Consider the following 17,361-nt stretch of genomic DNA (forward strand, 5'->3'; position numbering starts at 1 on the left):
GCACGACCCAAAGGTCGCAAATGGTCGTACGTCAATTGTGAAAGGGGCTTTACAGGGGCTTTCACAATCGCTCGTGCGATCGTTTGCTTTTATTTTGGTCACAACATATGCTGCACACAGTCGCAACGGTTGTACGCAGTCGCACCACAATTGTGAAAGGGGCTTAACCTGAACTGCGGTATTAATCGTCAATAAAAGCAATCTAGCGATCAGAAGAGGTGGGAGGTGAAATAGTTTTCCTGCTTTTTTTTTACCCTTAGAAATTTGAAAACAACTCATTTTTGTACAGAGAGCATCTGACATTATGTGAATTGTCTTTTTGAAACAAACACACAAACAAATATACCACATCTCCCCTTCTTCATTAAAGGGGAAGTTCACCCTGACAAAAGTTTATAGTGTAAAAAAGCAGAAAGAATGATTAAAATTTGACGAAGGTTTGAGGAAAATCCATCAAAGAATTAAAAAGTTATTCGAATTTTAATTGTTTGTTTTATGAAATCATATGCGAGCAGTTTCCCTTTATAGCATATGGTAAAAGATCAATGAAATGTCCTTTTCTAAGAAAACTGAAAACGGTTGTTATTGTACATTCGGTATATCAATACACAATTGATTCACACCCGCCCTTAAAAAGAAAATGAAAAATAAGTCGTCACGAACCATTAATGAAATTAAATTCATGCATTTTATATTACATAACATATCGGGGCAGATGCTAGTTGATGACGTCACAAATCAAAAAATTGAATTTCTAATAACTTTTTAAATCTTTAATGAGTTTTCCTAAAACTTTAACCAATATTTATTTTATTATTTTTCTACTTATCTTACAACAAAGTTTTCGGCAGGGTGAACTTCCCCTTTAAATGAACCTGAACCTATACGACATATCCACATATTTAAGATTTTTATTACATTGAACGCATTCTATTAGAAATGGTTCAGTGAATGGAAGCATATTCTTTTTACAAGATATCTCTAACAGCAACAAAAACACAACAGAAACGCTATATGAATAGCTGATATATATCTTAAACACAAATATGTATTCTTTAATGCAAGCATTGGCAGCACAAACCGAATTAACTCACGTGAGAAAAATCCCGCGTTTGGAATCATCATGATCTCAATACGTTCGGCATCAGCGGAACACTGACTGGCTAAGAACACTTAAATTTTGAAACTAATACAGAAATTCTTCATTCTATCTTGAAAAAAAATAGTTGTATTCATATGAAGTTTCAATTATGCCTCCGCCTTCCGAAGGTGGTTGGCGGAAGCGTTGTTTTTGGTTCGTCTGTCCGTCCGTCCGTCCGTCCGTCCACCCTTCCAGTTTTCGTTTTCATGCAAAAACTTAGAACCGTCAGCCAGATCAACTCCAAACTCCGTCTAAACAATATACGCACATGCTAATAGCAGTGATCTGGGACCCTTAACATAAAACTTTGCGATAGCTCTTAGGCTGACTTATACGATTGATCGTACACATTTACAACTGATCTTTTACATCGACCCCTCTATCAATCGCCAGCTTTACGTTACAGGACCCATATTAATTCTGGGGTTCGTGAGGTCATAGGTCAAAGCATCAAAGGTAAAATACACTGAATACCCGGTGGCTCAGTAGTAGAGCGTCCGCCTCATGAACGGGAGGTCGTGGGTTCGATCCTCGGCCGAGTCATACCAAAGACTTATAAAAATGAGACGCTCAGCATTTAGATTGGAGAAGGGTAATAATAACAAATTGTATTATGCAGGGCCCGCTGGTAGAGCAGTTTCTCAACTGAAGTGGCTAGCTACATGTACCCTGGGTAAATAAAAACCTTTTTATATCTTATTATCATTTATCTTCCTCACGATAACGGAAGTACGTTTAGCTGACTAACGTCTAACTTGGGTCATGTCTACAGATTTAAGGGGAGATTGTACCAAAAATGGTCTGATTAGATTAGGGGTCCTGAGTTTGAAGGGTCAAAGGTAGCAGAGGTCATTTTATATACATTCAAATATCTTGAACTGGTGAGAAACAGAATATACCTTTTAGAGATCAATTCAGGCCAAGCTCATGTGTGCATCTCAAGTGTACAATGATCAGGACCACGTAACACATAGCTTTGCGATAATGTTTGTGTTACCGAAGACCTGCTTTATTTACTTTTTTCTTTACTTTCTTTTTTCTATTTTATGCACGTGTCTCGAATTAATAATCAGTCATTGCGTATAAATTGCCTATTTCGCGCAATGCGCCAGAAACAGTGTACGCGCAGCGCCCATGATATTCTCTTGACATAAGGAACGCTTCTATTGGTTAAACTGCCAATATAAAGCGCATTTTGATTGGTAATATCCTAAAAATGGGCGTGTTGAAGATAAGAAGGAGGCAGTCCTTACAAAGATAAGAACGCGTTAAGAAGATTTTCAGAATACCGATTTGCAATGATTTTAGCGTTTTCTTATCTCAATGAGATAAGATAAAATATAAGAACAAAGATAAGAACGTTATCAGAATACCACCCCAGATTTTTTTTAAAGGTCGAGATTACAAGTCCAGCATTACATACTTCGAAATATCTCGTTCACTTGAACTTAAGAATTGTTTGAAAGACCTACTTCACATCTGGGTAATTTATCTTATTAGATTTGAGTGGCACGAGGTTAAAGGTTACATAGGTCACCAAATACATAACGATATCTAATTGTTCATGTGACCAAAGTAACGTTTAAGAGATTAGCTTTAAACTTGGCTCAAGTTTACATTATGAGTGACGAAGATCAGATAAGATTTCGGCGTCACAAGGTCGAAATTGAAGGGTCAAAGAGGTCAGTATTTGATAATGAATCTATTAAAAGTACCAGTCATAAGTTTGAGTACAAATGTAATGCTAACTGATTTCTCCCATAGTACTTGTTAAACAGTGTGAATATTTTATAACTGCTCGAACCAATATATCGCTTAAAAAGCTTTCATGATTATTCTAAACTGTAATAGTTATTTGGTAAATATAATCAAATGTTTAACATCACTGTTTAATAGTCATAGTTTGAAATTTTTAACGATATATCAAATGGTATTACTTTTTTTCTAAAGTTCATATCAAGCAACCTGTGCAAATTGTGTACATCGTGGGTTATTATATGACTGGGAATAATGTTTATGATTTGAAGCACGTTTTTTAATCCTTAGCAAGTTTCGATTTTCAAACCAGGAGAGTAAAATTTAGCACTGCTGTTTAACTTCTTTAATATTTTTGTCACAACTTTTAAACAAAATCCGATCATCAGTTTATGAATTACAAAGAAATATGTAAAGCGTTTTCAGGGCCATACACTGCGAAAATTTCGGTGTTGATTTAACTCCAGCCCGGAATCTATATATGTCCACACCAGAGAAGTATTGAAACAACACCAGTTTGGAATCAAACCGATGCTGTTTTAATACTGCTTGGTGTTGTACAAGCACCTATCTGGTGTTAGACCAAAACGCAACTGGCGTTGTTTAACACTTCTCTGGTGTGGAAATATATAGATTCCGGGCTGGTGTTTAATCAACACCAGAGTGTTTGCAGTGTATAGACAACCAGGTTCAATAAATCGTTTATACTCTTGTTTACCTGAAGTATGGGTATTTGGTTATATATTTTGGAACGATGGTGGCAGCATACCATAAATTCACTGGCATGGATTAACCGCCGATCTTGAGCGCGGGAATTTCCTGCAAATATTCAGTTTGGGACGAATTAGCATATTCATGTCGTGGTGTTTTAGGTGATGTTTTCTGTTTGTTAGTTTGCTTGTTTGTTAGATTAATTTACATAATACCGCATTTCACAATTTTTCTTCACCATCATTTGCCTTTTAATTTGAAAGGGGGAAAACTGGTCAACTGAACTTGTAAAATATTGGAGAACAGTTTTGCGTCGCATTCAGGAAACCTCGTTATCAGTTCGTCCAGTATGTCTAAGTCAAAACTGTCACGTGATGATCTCCAGAAGCGTCCGTGATCAGAAGGCTAGTTTGATAATTTATTTATTTTCTACATTTCTATTTGCTGGTACTAGATGAATTAGAATTTACATTTATTTATTAAGTCGTGTACAAGATGAAAAGCTGAGAAATGTGCACGTCGTTTGAACAGGACTTAGTGAATCTTTAGAAATCTCACAATACACATAACAGAATTAGTTAGCAACTTTACACCAACTCAACGTATTACCAAAATTCGTATTTTTAGGTGACTATCGTGTACGCTCAACTGCCAACCTAGCACCATCAATAAACAATTATGTAGTAAAAATGAACAATACAATTTACTGTATTATTTCAAGCTTTAGGTGTATCTTTATTTTGTAATTTCGTGACGTCAGCAATACGTCACTTCGATTGAAGGCGATGAAAGGACAAGTTGCACCCTGCTACTCTTAATGCTGTTGGTTGTCATAGAAACTTCCTCCATCTTTCGTCTGTGTCTAAAAGAACAAGAATGTGAGCAGAATGTTATGATGACTTTGGAAATGGAAAAATATTGAGCCATGTTCGAACTGAGAAATTCAGCTTGACTGGGTACACATGAAGACAAAATTCTACATCATCGTTTTAGGTTTTTTTTTATAATATAATAAATGAGATCATCGTTTATGGAGACATATCATCGAATAACAATATGTTTCAAGGATGGCAATACCAGGGAGGAATCAAACGTTATTTCACTTTAAATCAAGGAAAATGTACTTTGTATCTCATATGATATAACATGAATAGAATAGCAAATGAGTGCCCATCAGTAGCCTCATTTGCATACCGGCCAGAATGTGCATACTAGTATAACTCTGTCGACAAAACAGGCAAAACTTTAAAACGTCATAACTTTGTGTTAAGCTCCTTTGATTGTTCTATTTTCATGCGAATCAAATTTTGGTTGAGGTAGACCGTGGACTTGTCTTAAAAACTGATTGATTTTTTTATTGACCGATTACCTTTTCTTTAAGCTTACAATCAATTAATTTGTCCAATTCTCTCTCTCTCTGCTCACCTTAATTTCATATCATCTATTCTATCGTTGCAGATACCATACATTCGTATAGCCTGGGCCGTCTCATCGCGTATGGCAGCTAACGCTTTTCTGTAATTATTAAGTATTGCACTGCGTGCAGCATGGCTCTGTGTAAGAAAGAACAAAAATAAAATCATCTTACGGAAAGGCATTCGAAAGGGGTAGCTTAAAAGTTGATAATATGAGTTGTGTCAAACGATATTTTTTACGAGAGCACAAGGGCACTTTCTTTCTAAACGTAATTTACATCACTAAAATTATATATTTGTTTAATAAACATAATAAGCAATTTTCACGCAATATATAAACGAGAATATTATTGAATCAACCATTTTTGTCTATAGCAGGAATTTCTCAAAATTTTGCGAGAAGGGGCAAAATGTATCAACCAATTATTTTATCAATATATTTGTTTTTTTTCTACGTATTAGCATAAGTAAGCTTTCGAAATCCTTGGATCGTTTCATGAAAAACGTTTTGTCCTTTATGTTCAGTGACAATTGTTAAATGCTTCAGAAGATTCTTGCAGCTACATGTAATTGGCAAGTCGGTAAAGATCAGTGGCAAAACTCTTCAAAAAACCCTCTAGCTCTTACGGACAGTAAGTATGATCACGCGGGTACTAACTTTGGAATGCATGCACACACCGTCCATTCAACTCGTCTTGCTTTCGAAAGCTACTTATAAAATGAAGAACACCGTTTTGGTATAATAAGTTACCCGTATTGATTCGCCGAATCTCGCCTCTGCTGTAACTTCATCTTCTCCGTCTCTCCTCTTAAACTTCCACTGCCAAAGTTTATCTCTATACCTCTTCTTGATCGGTGGATTAATGTCAGGTTTGCATTTTAACACGTAAAGTTTTGGCACAAAGAGACAGCCCAGATTGGCAACGCTCGAAACCATGAGACCAAAAGATAGCACAAAGGTTCGATAAAGCCGACCGCTTGGTAGCACTAAATAAATGACCATTATGGTCACCCAGACCATGACTTGAATGATGAATGAAAAGAAGATGAACTTTCCTTCTTGAAAGTTTTTGTCGCGGTTGCGGATGTTGAAAGAGACGAATATCCCGATGATGTCGAGCAGGATGCAGTAGGTGATGACCACCACGATGCCGTCGTAGCTACCAGAGCTGACGCAGTCAACATATACGAGGCGGTGGTCGCGATCGACTGTCTTGGTGACTACGGGACGGCTGGTCAACATCCAGACCAGGATGCATTGTCCGTGAACGAAGAGGATGGCGATCATGAATAGCACCCAGTTATTAAGCTGGACGTGCTTCTTATTGAAGGTGCAGTAGGCAGCGAGAATAAGGCTTCCTTCTGTGATAGAGACTGGCAATAGCTGGGTACCTGCTACGATAAGGCAAGTCAGCTCCGAGGCGGGGATGACAGAGAGTGTTGCAGTGAAAAACGTCATGGCGATTCCCAGTAGCACAAAGCTCCAGGAGCGCGCAAAGGCATGGAAAATAATAGTTGTGTTTTCTTTGAGCATGAAGATGATGACGATGGCGACGCATATCAGCCAGCCAATGATGGCAATAGCTAAAGCACCCAAACCGATTTTGGATGCGAGTTCTGTAAAGGCATAAGGTAAGTCTAGGCATTCCGTTCGATCCTCGTTTGATATTTGTTCATCGCCACACGGAAAGCAAGATAAGGCATTGCTCTCATTGCTGAAGTGGTTATTGGAGCAAGGCACACATATCCAGCAGCAACTGCTGATGTCAAGAGAAATGCGTCGGGTACCTGGATAACACGTCTCTCCGCATATCGATCTGGGTCTGGAAGATGCCAAAGTACAAGTGTTTGTCATCGGCCAGTAGATCTTTTCCAAGTTTGAGATCGAAACATCCGCTTCCTTCCAGAACCCGACGACTTTGAGATGAAACTCCTCCGAGCAGGGGTACTCTGGTTGCAAGTTATAGAAGTCATACCAGGCATCTCCTGCAAGGTTTCCCCGCTCGTTTGGAGACAACCTGTAGCCCGAGTGGCCCATGAAATCTACATTCTTCATGCCCTCGATCAAAACTTCGCCTGGGATACCGACATCTTCACGCGAATCACACTGTCCATCATCGCAATTGAGTATTGTATGCATGGCGCGAGCTACGACCTCGACTGAATCCACAACGGAAGAAACTAGGGACGTGTTTGAAAAGGGACGGGTACTGTAAAACGACTCTTCCTCGGTGCATTTTCTACCGTATTCGTGGACATCCATCTCGGAAATACCTGGAAGGTAACACTGGAAGAATTCTTGCCAGTACTCGTTCAAGAATGGATCCTGGTAGTCCAAGGCTTCTGGGGTTAGATTTAAGATGTAGTCTTCGAAACCAGTGATGGTCTCGGTGTGCGGGAAGACGCCGATCATTCCGTTGGTGACCCGGGATATCCGAGGGTCAAGTATGGTTTTCGATGCTCCCCAACCATCACTGCCTATCCACATGTATCCGGTGACGTTGTGTTCAGCGAAATAGTTGAGAAGCCGACTCATGGGGGCTTCGTTCGCAAAGGCAACAATCACTCGAACATCTGGGATTTTCCTGCAAAAGAAAAGCCAAAACCCGCTATCACTGAGGTTGCTGCAGAAATTCTAAGAAATATAAGTAATGGTATATGTCCAAAAGCGTCAACAATAACGACATCATTATTTACATACGATGCAACAAGAACATATACAGGATAACATGCTCAGATAAATTGTTTCTCATCATCTTGTTAACATAACAATTGGAACGCGTCTGGCAGTCTCGCCTGCATTGCGCAATTCGATATAGCAGCAGTGCTGCCTCTGAAAACAGATAATGAATAATTATTCATAGAAGAAAACACTAAAATGATAATAAAATATGTCCATTCACCCAAAATGACATTTGACCATGATCATGTGACCTAAGACATGTGCAAAACAATCATTCATACTTGATTACCCTTATGTCGATGTTTCATGAGCTAGAACCATAAACTTTCTAAGTTATGATGCCAATTCAACAAATACTCCCAACAAGGACAGAGGTCATTAACCTTTAAAAGACCTTTGATCTTGGCCATGTTCCTGAAATGCGCAAAGGGTATTCAGGAATACATTGCTGCTCATATGTCCAAGTTTCATGAACTAGATCGATAAACTTTTAAAGTTAAGATGACAATTCCACAAATACCCCCAACATTACCGAAGTTTGTTGACCCTAAATGACCTTTGATCTTGTTCATATGACCTGAAACTCACACAGTATGTTCAAGGATACTTGAATGCTCTTATGTCCAAGTTTCATGATCTAGATCCATAAAAATTCAAAGTTATGATGACAATTCCTCAAATACCCCTAACATGGCTAAAGTTCGTTGACCCTAAGTGACCTTTGACCTTGGTCATGTGACCTGAAACTCGCATATGATATTCAGGGATACATGGTTGTTCTTATGTCTAAGTTTCATGAACTAGATCCATAAACTTTTAAAAGTTATGATGACAATTCCTTTAAAAAAAAAAAACATGGCCAAAGTTCATTGACCTTAATCATATGACCTGAAACTCAGGCAGGATTTTTAGTGATACACTATTACCCTTATGTCTAAGTTTTATGAACTAGGTCAATATACTTTCGAAGGAATGACAACATTTCAAAAAATTAACCTTGGTTAAGATTTCGATATTAATTCCCCAAACATGGTCTAAGTTCATTGACCCTAAATGACCTTTGACCTTGGTCATGTGACCTGAAACTCAGGCAGAATGTTTAATAATACTTTATTATCCTTATGTCTAAGTTTCATGAACTAGGTCCATATATTTTCAAAGTTATGAAGACATTTCAAAAACTTAACCTTGGTTAAGATATCAATGTTGACGACGCCGCACAGTGGGCCGGGGCGAAACAAAAGTGCGCCAAAAGTAATTTTGGGCAAATTCAGATTTTTAATTTTTGTCATGCCCAGCTGAAAGACAACACTTTGAAGAATACTTCAGCAAAATATTTCATTCTGGAATTTGCATAAAGGTTGTTGATTTCCTACCTCAAATCTTAAAATGTGACATTTTGCGAAATGCCGTGCATATGACAACCTAGTTGAAAAACAGGCCATTTCACAGGGGTTTTTTCATGTAGGAATCTGAAATGGCACCCACATAATCCTGATATATTGTTTTTTCGTGTGAAAGGGTTCAAATTAGATAAAAGACACATTTCAGGAGGTTTATAGGATAATTGTTCCTCGAAATAGGATGATAATCCATGTTTTTTGCATTTACATTAGAAACGTTTGGATTTCCATGGATTTCCGTTTAAATTCTATCATCATCATTTTGCTAGATGTCTAAGCTTTAAGGCGATACCAAATTTAGCTGCCCGTTTTTGCCCGTTTTCATGTTAGAGCCGATTTTACTTGACACAACACCCCCAAAACCTGTTCAAAAACGGTTATTTTTATACCGCGCAGTCATCGAAGCGCACCGTGTGGGGTGTACATTGCCGTTCATTTTTGCACGGCGAGGACGATTCCCCTTCCATTTCATGAAAATGACATGAATTCCGGGCTTAATGCAAACAAAATAAAGGTTGATCACGCATATTAGGGCTACCCGCCCCTCTTCCAGAGATAAAAGTTACTTGTAGAATAATTTTAGCCAAAAACCCTCCTCATAGTAAAACATTCGTGGTGTTATATACTATGCGTTTTACCCAAGTCTACGCCGCTTGATAAAGCACGGTTAATATTTTTCAGATTTTTCAGTATTTTTTTAACCTAATGATCATTTTGATGCCATAAAATTATTTTTAGGATCTCATCCACACTTTTTAGGCATGTGAGAAGCATAAACCAACATTCACTCTGGTCAATCTTAAAGTAACACATAACACAAAGTTTATATACTACACATTGTTTAGCGTAATTTGTCTTTTCGCAGATAGGTTTTAAGTAGCCAATCAAAATTTGGTATCAAAGTGACGTTATATCGGCTTTAAATTATGTTCAGTCGATTCTACGCCCAAAATTACCCTTAATCAACATGTTAAAGTAAAAACATAACACGGAATATAATTTTGGCGCACTTTCAACTTATTCTGGCCCACTGTGCGCCGCCGTCGGAAAAGCGGCGCCTATAGTCTCGCTCTGCTATGCAGGCGAGACAAAAAACGAACACATCCCATTCAGCAGGCTTATGTATTTTTTCTATTCAAGTTTCCGTGTTATTCAACCAATTATATAAGAAAACCAACAAATGATTAATAAGTAATGTTGTACTCCGAGTGGATCGAACAGAGTGAGAAGGTAGGAGGAATAGGTCCCATGGATTTAGGTTCTTGTTAAACATTCTCTGTTCAACACTCCCTTCTCTCATTTTTGCCAAAGGTTTGCAAGGGTTAGAGATATCTGCGTTCTTTTACCCACGATCGCTACATGCCACTGTCAACGACCACAAACCTGAGATCGTTGACGATTTCCTCAAAGTCTGACTGGTCATCGCTGACGCCGAAGATATTTTGGTAGGCGATGCAGATGTTGAACTTGGAGGCCTCATCTTCGAACATATAGACGCCGCTCACACCGTAAGCACCTTCGTCGTTGCCGATGAGGGCTACGGTGTGGAAATCGAAGTGGTGGACGAGATGCGCCATGGCTCGGGCTTGGAACGTGTCAGTTGGGACTGTCCGCGTGAAATATCTGGAAAGATACAATAATCGTGATTGTTGTTTAGCTATTAAAGTAGACATGGTATAGGGGGCGTACGAAGCTGAAATTCATCATATAAGTACGACATATTAGGAGATGTTTGGTAGAACTGTTCGTAAATGTGCGCTTGACTGCGGCCTTAGAATGGGTAGAAGTAATGTAAGCGTATCGGCTGAAACTATCCTAAACACAATCCCTTTCCTGAATATGATTTCACATTTCTATGTCTTGTTATAACAAAATTGTTAATTAAAAGTGTGTAATGAAAAAAATTATGATTTTTTTATAACCAATTCGATTTTTAATCAATTTGATTTTAGGATAACTATAGAAAACTGTGCAGGTCATCATTCTTTGGGTACATTTAATTGTATATAAAATGAGGTTAAGTTTAAACAGCGTTGATGTCTTTCCCTACTTAAAATTGATTGAACCGGTTACAACTCTTCATAAGACGAGGCCGTGGTCATAACGGGCATATGCTCCATTATAACTAATCATTTTGCTGGCTTTCCATAGTTAATATTGGTTAGATCGGTAGCAACTCTGTGATTCGAGACCCCTTGATGCTCTTACTTGAATCTTGACTCGCTGAGTATTTCACTCGTAGCAGCGTAGCTAACTTCCGGTAAGGTGAAGAGGTTAAAGAGACTTGCCACTGAGACGGCTGCGCTGCTTGTTGTTGGTCCTACCACAGCAGCGATGGATTGGGGGCTGGCGTCACTGGATTTGGGAATGAGAAGAATATGAGAAGCTGGTTACAATTTTATTGTAAGGGGTTATAAATTATAAATGTAAACAACGATTTTACTTTTCCTGGGGGTCTTTGAAGGTTTGAATGGTGGCTAAGATAACGTGGGAGAGGTTTACGTCAGAACTCCAGGGCAGCATTTCATTTGTATTCGGATAAGTTGCCGGATCTGAAAAGTTTGCGTGACTTAGATTGACTGAGAATTACTGTTGCTATGGCAATCGTCGGATAAAACAGGACTTGTCGCCGGATAAACAATTTGACGTAATTTGAGGTACTTTCATGAAACGCTCCTCCGATGACGGAAAGTCAAGCTGCTCAGAACGTCGAGACCTCTCGACGCTTCTTCTATCCTCTACTTGTTCTCTTCTCAATCCATCCACCCATCTTCCACTCACAGCCGCTACCAGGACTTCTCATCTCGTCTAATCCTATTCATCAATCTCATCTGGTTTCCAGTCCTTTTTAGGACTGCACCTTATACACCACGAAAGATACTTTTCAATCCCATCTTTCTCTTTATCGCCTTTCATTTTCATCTCTATCGCACTCCACCACCCTACAGTCCATATCAGAACTGATCACATGGTGAACCATATGCCTCTCCTACATTAAAATCAATTTTGTCGTTGTATGATCTGATTATTATGGCCGGGCGTAATTGATTGGTCCGTATCCTCTCTTCAGACATGTCATGGGTTCGTATCCATGTCTGCTCTGTAGGATTACCCCATCTACGACGGAGTGTAAATCAAATCATTGATTTTTTTAATGCATCTCCATACCTTTCTCTCTCTCTCGTTCTTTCCCTCTCTTGTATTTTCTAGATGGTTTTAACAATTACACTTTTTAATTATTTGATCCGATTTTATGAAAACAAAATTGGTTTTTAAATTTTCGGTTGAGACTAATCCGATAATAGATTTAGGTCTGCATGTTATTGGGTTTTTGAGTCCCCTAAACTTATTTCCCTCTCAAATCAAGGCCCACTCACCTCTCACAATTTTTGGAATCTTGCGTTGCGATGAAATACACCGAGTTCCTTACTGCGATGTTAGGATCCGTACAAGTGTCGTATATATCAAACCCTGAAAGATAAAAGAAAGGAAATATCGTGAAAATATATAGATGTCAGGAATATGTTTAAGAAATCACTAGGATATGAGGGAGAATATGGAGCATATTAACATATTATGAACAAAACATAGGATGATTTCGCTACTGACAGCAGGCCTACAGAGGTGACTTTATAGGGAGTTTACTCCCTAAAAAGTAATGGAATTTTCACTCGCATTTCACTCCCCTTGGAAGTGATATAAATGATCGCTCGCCTTGAAATATGGGGTGAATTTTGAGTAAACATAATATTAGCATGTTTCATATAAATTTCGCATTAAAAGGGTGAAAGTCACTTTTAATCGAGTGAAATATATTCACTCCCTCCGAGTAGTGGATAATTCACTCGATATTTTTTTCCGAGTACGATTTGCAAAGTGTGCTTCCATGATGAGTTGGAAAGGGTCCATGGAAAAACTAATCGAGAATCGCTTCAGGAGTCGCACACACAATTGCAAATCAGCAACATAATACCATTGTTGAGGGCTGTATAATTTTGTCAGGTACAGTATTTCAGGTTATGTTAGTTTACTAAATGAATGAATGAATGAAATTCAGCATCTTACAAAACAGAGGGCTCATCCTGTTCACAGAGCTAAAGACAATATTTTTTCCTGAATAATGAACTGGCATTGAAATCGGGAAGTCAGGATGGGGCAACGTATTCCCGCCTGCGAAGAAATTTATGGTATTTACACTGTTCTACGACCTACATCCCCTTTCACTCTCACTTCCCTCGTACATAAAAATGATCTCTACATACATGATTAACTCTGACAGAGCCTGCAACCTTCGAAGATCCTTGATATCTATACACTGTATAAACTGTGGTGTTAAAACTGACACCAGTTGGTGTTAATAGAGGACCACACCCCGAGGTGTTAAAATTACACCCTAGAGATTGAACGTAACACCAAAGAGTGTAAATGTAACAACCAAAGGTGTTGTAATAACACCTATAGGTGTTAAACTAGCACCATCAATTTAACACCGGAGTGAAATAACTGGTGTGGTCCTCTATGTACACCGGTTAACACCGCAGTTTTTGCTGTGTATAAATATATATACATTTTTGAGGGGGGTAATGGCTCTGACTTATTCCAAAGGAAAGAATCAGAACCACCGAAGTTGTCGTTCTCTTGATGAGCAGGTGCCCATTAAACTGACAGACCGATATTATAGAAACAAAGTGGCATTCCAAAGTCACTGCATCATAGATGCAACCATTTCTTTCACCATACCAACGGAGACATTTGATCAAGTGCTCTGGTCCATCACCGGGGCATTTTCATAACCACTCCGCAGAACGCATATAATTTTTTTTTCATCAAAAGCACTTCAAAGTCAAAACATCCTTTGTCGAAGGTCGGTGAATCAAAACAGCAATGTCGTCCTGGACTCTGGACTCATATCGGGACATATTATTTGCAATTTTTTCCTCCGGTTCGAATCTTCGGACGATCCGCTGTCCCGATACACCAACTCTCCACGTAAACCTCTCAGCTGTCCATTGGGATTTGACTTGCATTTTCAAAGGAATTGGTGCGTTGTAGTAAGCGTCAGCGAAGTGCTTGCGAAACTTCTCTAATTAAGAATATACCGCTAGTGAAGTGTAACTAGATGCTGTAACTCGACATAGCCCAATCGAGAAGAGACTGGCCGGCACAGGATGACTGAGTGAGAGCTATGCCTAATTTATCAACGAGGCCTTAAAAAAATTCCGGTTGCAAAAATTCATGAACTTTGTCATGTTTTTGTAGGTAAAAAGCAACGTAAAAAAACTTGTTTCCCAATTAATCGACCAATGACAATTCTTTGAACTTTCTTCCACAACATTGGCACATATTTTATTTTTGTTATAATTTCAAAGAAACAAACGGGTGATGCGTTATTCGAATACATCGCAAATTAAAGTGAAATAATTATAAAACAAACATGTATCAAATGTTTAACTAATATTGTGTTTATATATTACGCAGATTTATGTGAATACCAAAGAAATGTGGCTTTATCTTATATTTTTACCAAACGTGCAAGTTCCCCTTTAATCCCATATTGAAATAGTTAGTAAAAACTTTTAGAGTAAGGAAGAATAAGCAGTAGTGACATGTACTACTAGCAATATCTAAGTGATTTGTTTTAAGGAAAAAAGAAAGGGCTCCGATCAAATCATGTTTCCGTCCAAGACAAGTGCCCTTTGAGGAAACGATTAAGTGCGACGAGTGCATCAATCTAGCCACTCGAAATCGTCGATTTCTATATTTCAACCTTGCATTCGTTCATTTGTGTCCGCATCAGGGTACAGGTTCCAGTGTCTTTATCAATTTGCATGTCCAGAACCCCGTAACATAAAGCTTACCGATTGATCTTAGAGGCTGATTTCTTTGATTGATGGCATTGATTATTGTGTGAGATCGATCGTAAAAACAACCACTACGATCAGTCGCTAATGTTTGTGTTACAAACCTCAGCTCTTACGATCCATATCCTAAATATATAGAAATGATGTTGGAATGGGAAGGGCAGTTGGATAAGAAGGAGGGGATAGGAGCATACGGGGGGGGGGAGAAAGCAATGATGAATACACAAAGCGAGAGCTGAAGAAAATAAAGGAGAAAACAACATTTGAATTTTGTGTTCAGTCAAGCATGAAACGTGCACACTGCGATTTTCACTTGCAAGCAGTCTGCAAAAACTCGTGTCAAAGAACCTCTTGTTTCTTGTTTTCTATTCAACTTTACATCTATTTTTTTACAGAATAAAAATGAAGAAGTACTCCTTCAGACAAGCTAAGTTTCGAATGTCGGCTTTTTGAAGACCAATTCAATATTTTGGCTGTTAACAGAGAACCTTCCCTGGCGACTTGTTGGTGGTTTTGGGGTGGTTGGTCACAAAGAATATCAAAAATTAAGAAAAAGAAACAAGAATGAAATTAAAGAAAGAAAGAAACAAACAAAAAACAAAGAGAGAAAGAATGAAAAATACAATTAAAGAAAATTTGTTTCAAGTTGTAAAATTGAAAGATTGAAGAAAAAGTGTAGAGAGAGAACTAAAATGAAATAAGAAGGGACATCTACGTCGTTATTTAATTATATACAAAAGAAAACATTTCAAAAAATATGTCAAATTTATGTAGTCTCCCCTATAAAAATACTAGTATGTTTGTGTCGCCCCTTGGAAGGGGTTTATACGAAGACCATTTACTGGCCACTTGGGAAATATGTTTTCAATTTTCCTTCGTTCATTTTGTAACATGACAAAGATGAACAAATGTACGTTATTCGTATCGCGGCGTTCCATCACAGCTCTTCATTTCTAAAAATGGAAATTTTTTATTGATGCGTTTGGGATTATTGCTCAGGATATAATAATGAACGCGGGGTTAGAGAAATTGTGACTTCAGCAGGAGAAGAAGAGGAAAATTTGAACGTGGGAATTGAAACCAAGCTTTACATGCGCATTGGTGTATGAAATCTTAATTTACAACATCACTCTTTTGCCTCAATAATCTAATAAAAAGACAACAAAAGATACACGTAGACTTGAATCTTAACAAAACACATTTATTTCCAAACGAGTTAAGAATCTCATGCAGTCCATGTAATCATGCATAAAACTTAGTCATAGGCGGTGATTTCCTGAAATTTGGGGTCCATGGGGGCGTGGAGGCGAGACGATCCTCTCCCCAAAAGACTAATGTACAAATTCAAAAGTCAAGGGGGCATACCCCCCACAACGATTAAAAAGAAACTAGTCTTAGATAAGTAAATGGAAACTATGCTATTTTTAAACAAAAATATTCTCTAATCGCACTTGACTAGTAAACAATAATTTATGAATATATTCGACTCCAACAATCATTAATATCCATCTGCATATTATGGAAAATGAAATATTGATGTAAGGGTCAAAATCAATGATTAGAAATTAAATTTATTGAAAGAATTGCCAATCTCAATTATTAAACAGTGAATTACTTGTTTTCATTGAGTGATATTAAGAGTGTGTATTTATGTATTTATTTAACTGCTTTTATTCAGGAATGGCACCACATACCACACTGAAAGTGATATCAACATTTTCAGTACATATTTCTCTTTCAAATCACATTTCACAATGTTCCATGTGTGATTGTTGTTATTAGGATAATGAGGAACTGTATTTTTCCCCTTAAGCAGACACTGTACCCAATCTATCCGTTTGCCCGTCCAGCATTATTACCATTGCAGCTATCATCGGATGGCAAACTTGAAAACTTTTACGCAATAGGTAGATTCACATTTCACGGTTTTTAGATGGTTGCGTTTGGTGACGTAAATATCGCGCATGCGCAGAATTATGATGAAATGCCGCAGTGAATCATTGCTGCCCTAATAATCAGTTATCAAAACACACATTTTCTCACCCTTGAACAGTTTGAAAAACCTCACAAAACTGACCGAAAGTAAATACAACAATTTACTGACACAAGTCGCGTTTAGGAGATTGTGGATATTTCCAGATAAAACGGGGTAAGTCAATAGCAGTGATTTATTTGGCAGGGCTACTTAATTGTTTCATTTTAACTTATAACTAATTATCGAATAATTGAATGGAAGACATTATAAACGGATGTTAATCGGCTATATGTATTTCCTTAAACCAAAAATGATTATCAGTACCGTAATGAGGTAAACATTTTTGAGAGCTCCAATATTGATATTTCGAGCGGCACTTTTTAACTAAAATTATAAAAAAGTGATATGAGAAAACAA

The 17,361-nt window shown here is 37.9% G+C and overlaps 1 protein-coding gene across 1 annotated transcript; it reads right to left on the bottom strand.

The window, feature by feature from the left end:
• Nucleotides 1-1,028: 1,028 nt before the first annotated feature.
• Nucleotides 1,029-13,372, bottom strand: LOC129259393 (extracellular calcium-sensing receptor-like). The gene is made up of 7 exons (XM_064097979.1): nt 13,321-13,372; nt 12,486-12,579; nt 11,317-11,463; nt 10,492-10,731; nt 5,774-7,607; nt 5,033-5,160; nt 1,029-4,469 (listed from the first exon to the last, which is right to left on the bottom strand). Exons 1-7 carry the CDS (start codon nt 13,370-13,372, stop codon nt 4,364-4,366), a joined length of 2,601 nt encoding a protein of 866 aa, XP_063954049.1. The 3' UTR covers nt 1,029-4,363.
• Nucleotides 13,373-17,361: the final 3,989 nt, after the last annotated feature.

Source organism: Lytechinus pictus, chromosome 4, assembly GCF_037042905.1.
Source record: "Lytechinus pictus isolate F3 Inbred chromosome 4, Lp3.0, whole genome shotgun sequence".
Classification (NCBI taxonomy): domain Eukaryota; kingdom Metazoa; phylum Echinodermata; class Echinoidea; order Temnopleuroida; family Toxopneustidae; genus Lytechinus; species Lytechinus pictus.

What these genes read in the sequence shown, in the direction of transcription:
- LOC129259393 (XM_064097979.1), bottom strand. Translation starts at nt 13,372, where the DNA reads ATGTATGTAGAGATCATTTTTATGTACGAGGGAAGTGAGAGTGAAAGG. An exon ending in AAGTGAGAGTGAAAGGGGAT is followed by an intron (nt 12,580 to 13,320) that starts GTAGGTCGTAGA and finishes TTTATCTTTCAG; the next exon opens with GGTTTGATATATACGACACT. An exon ending in CTCAGCGAGTCAAGATTCAA is followed by an intron (nt 10,732 to 11,316) that starts GTAAGAGCATCA and finishes GTATCTTTCCAG; the next exon opens with ATATTTCACGCGGACAGTCC.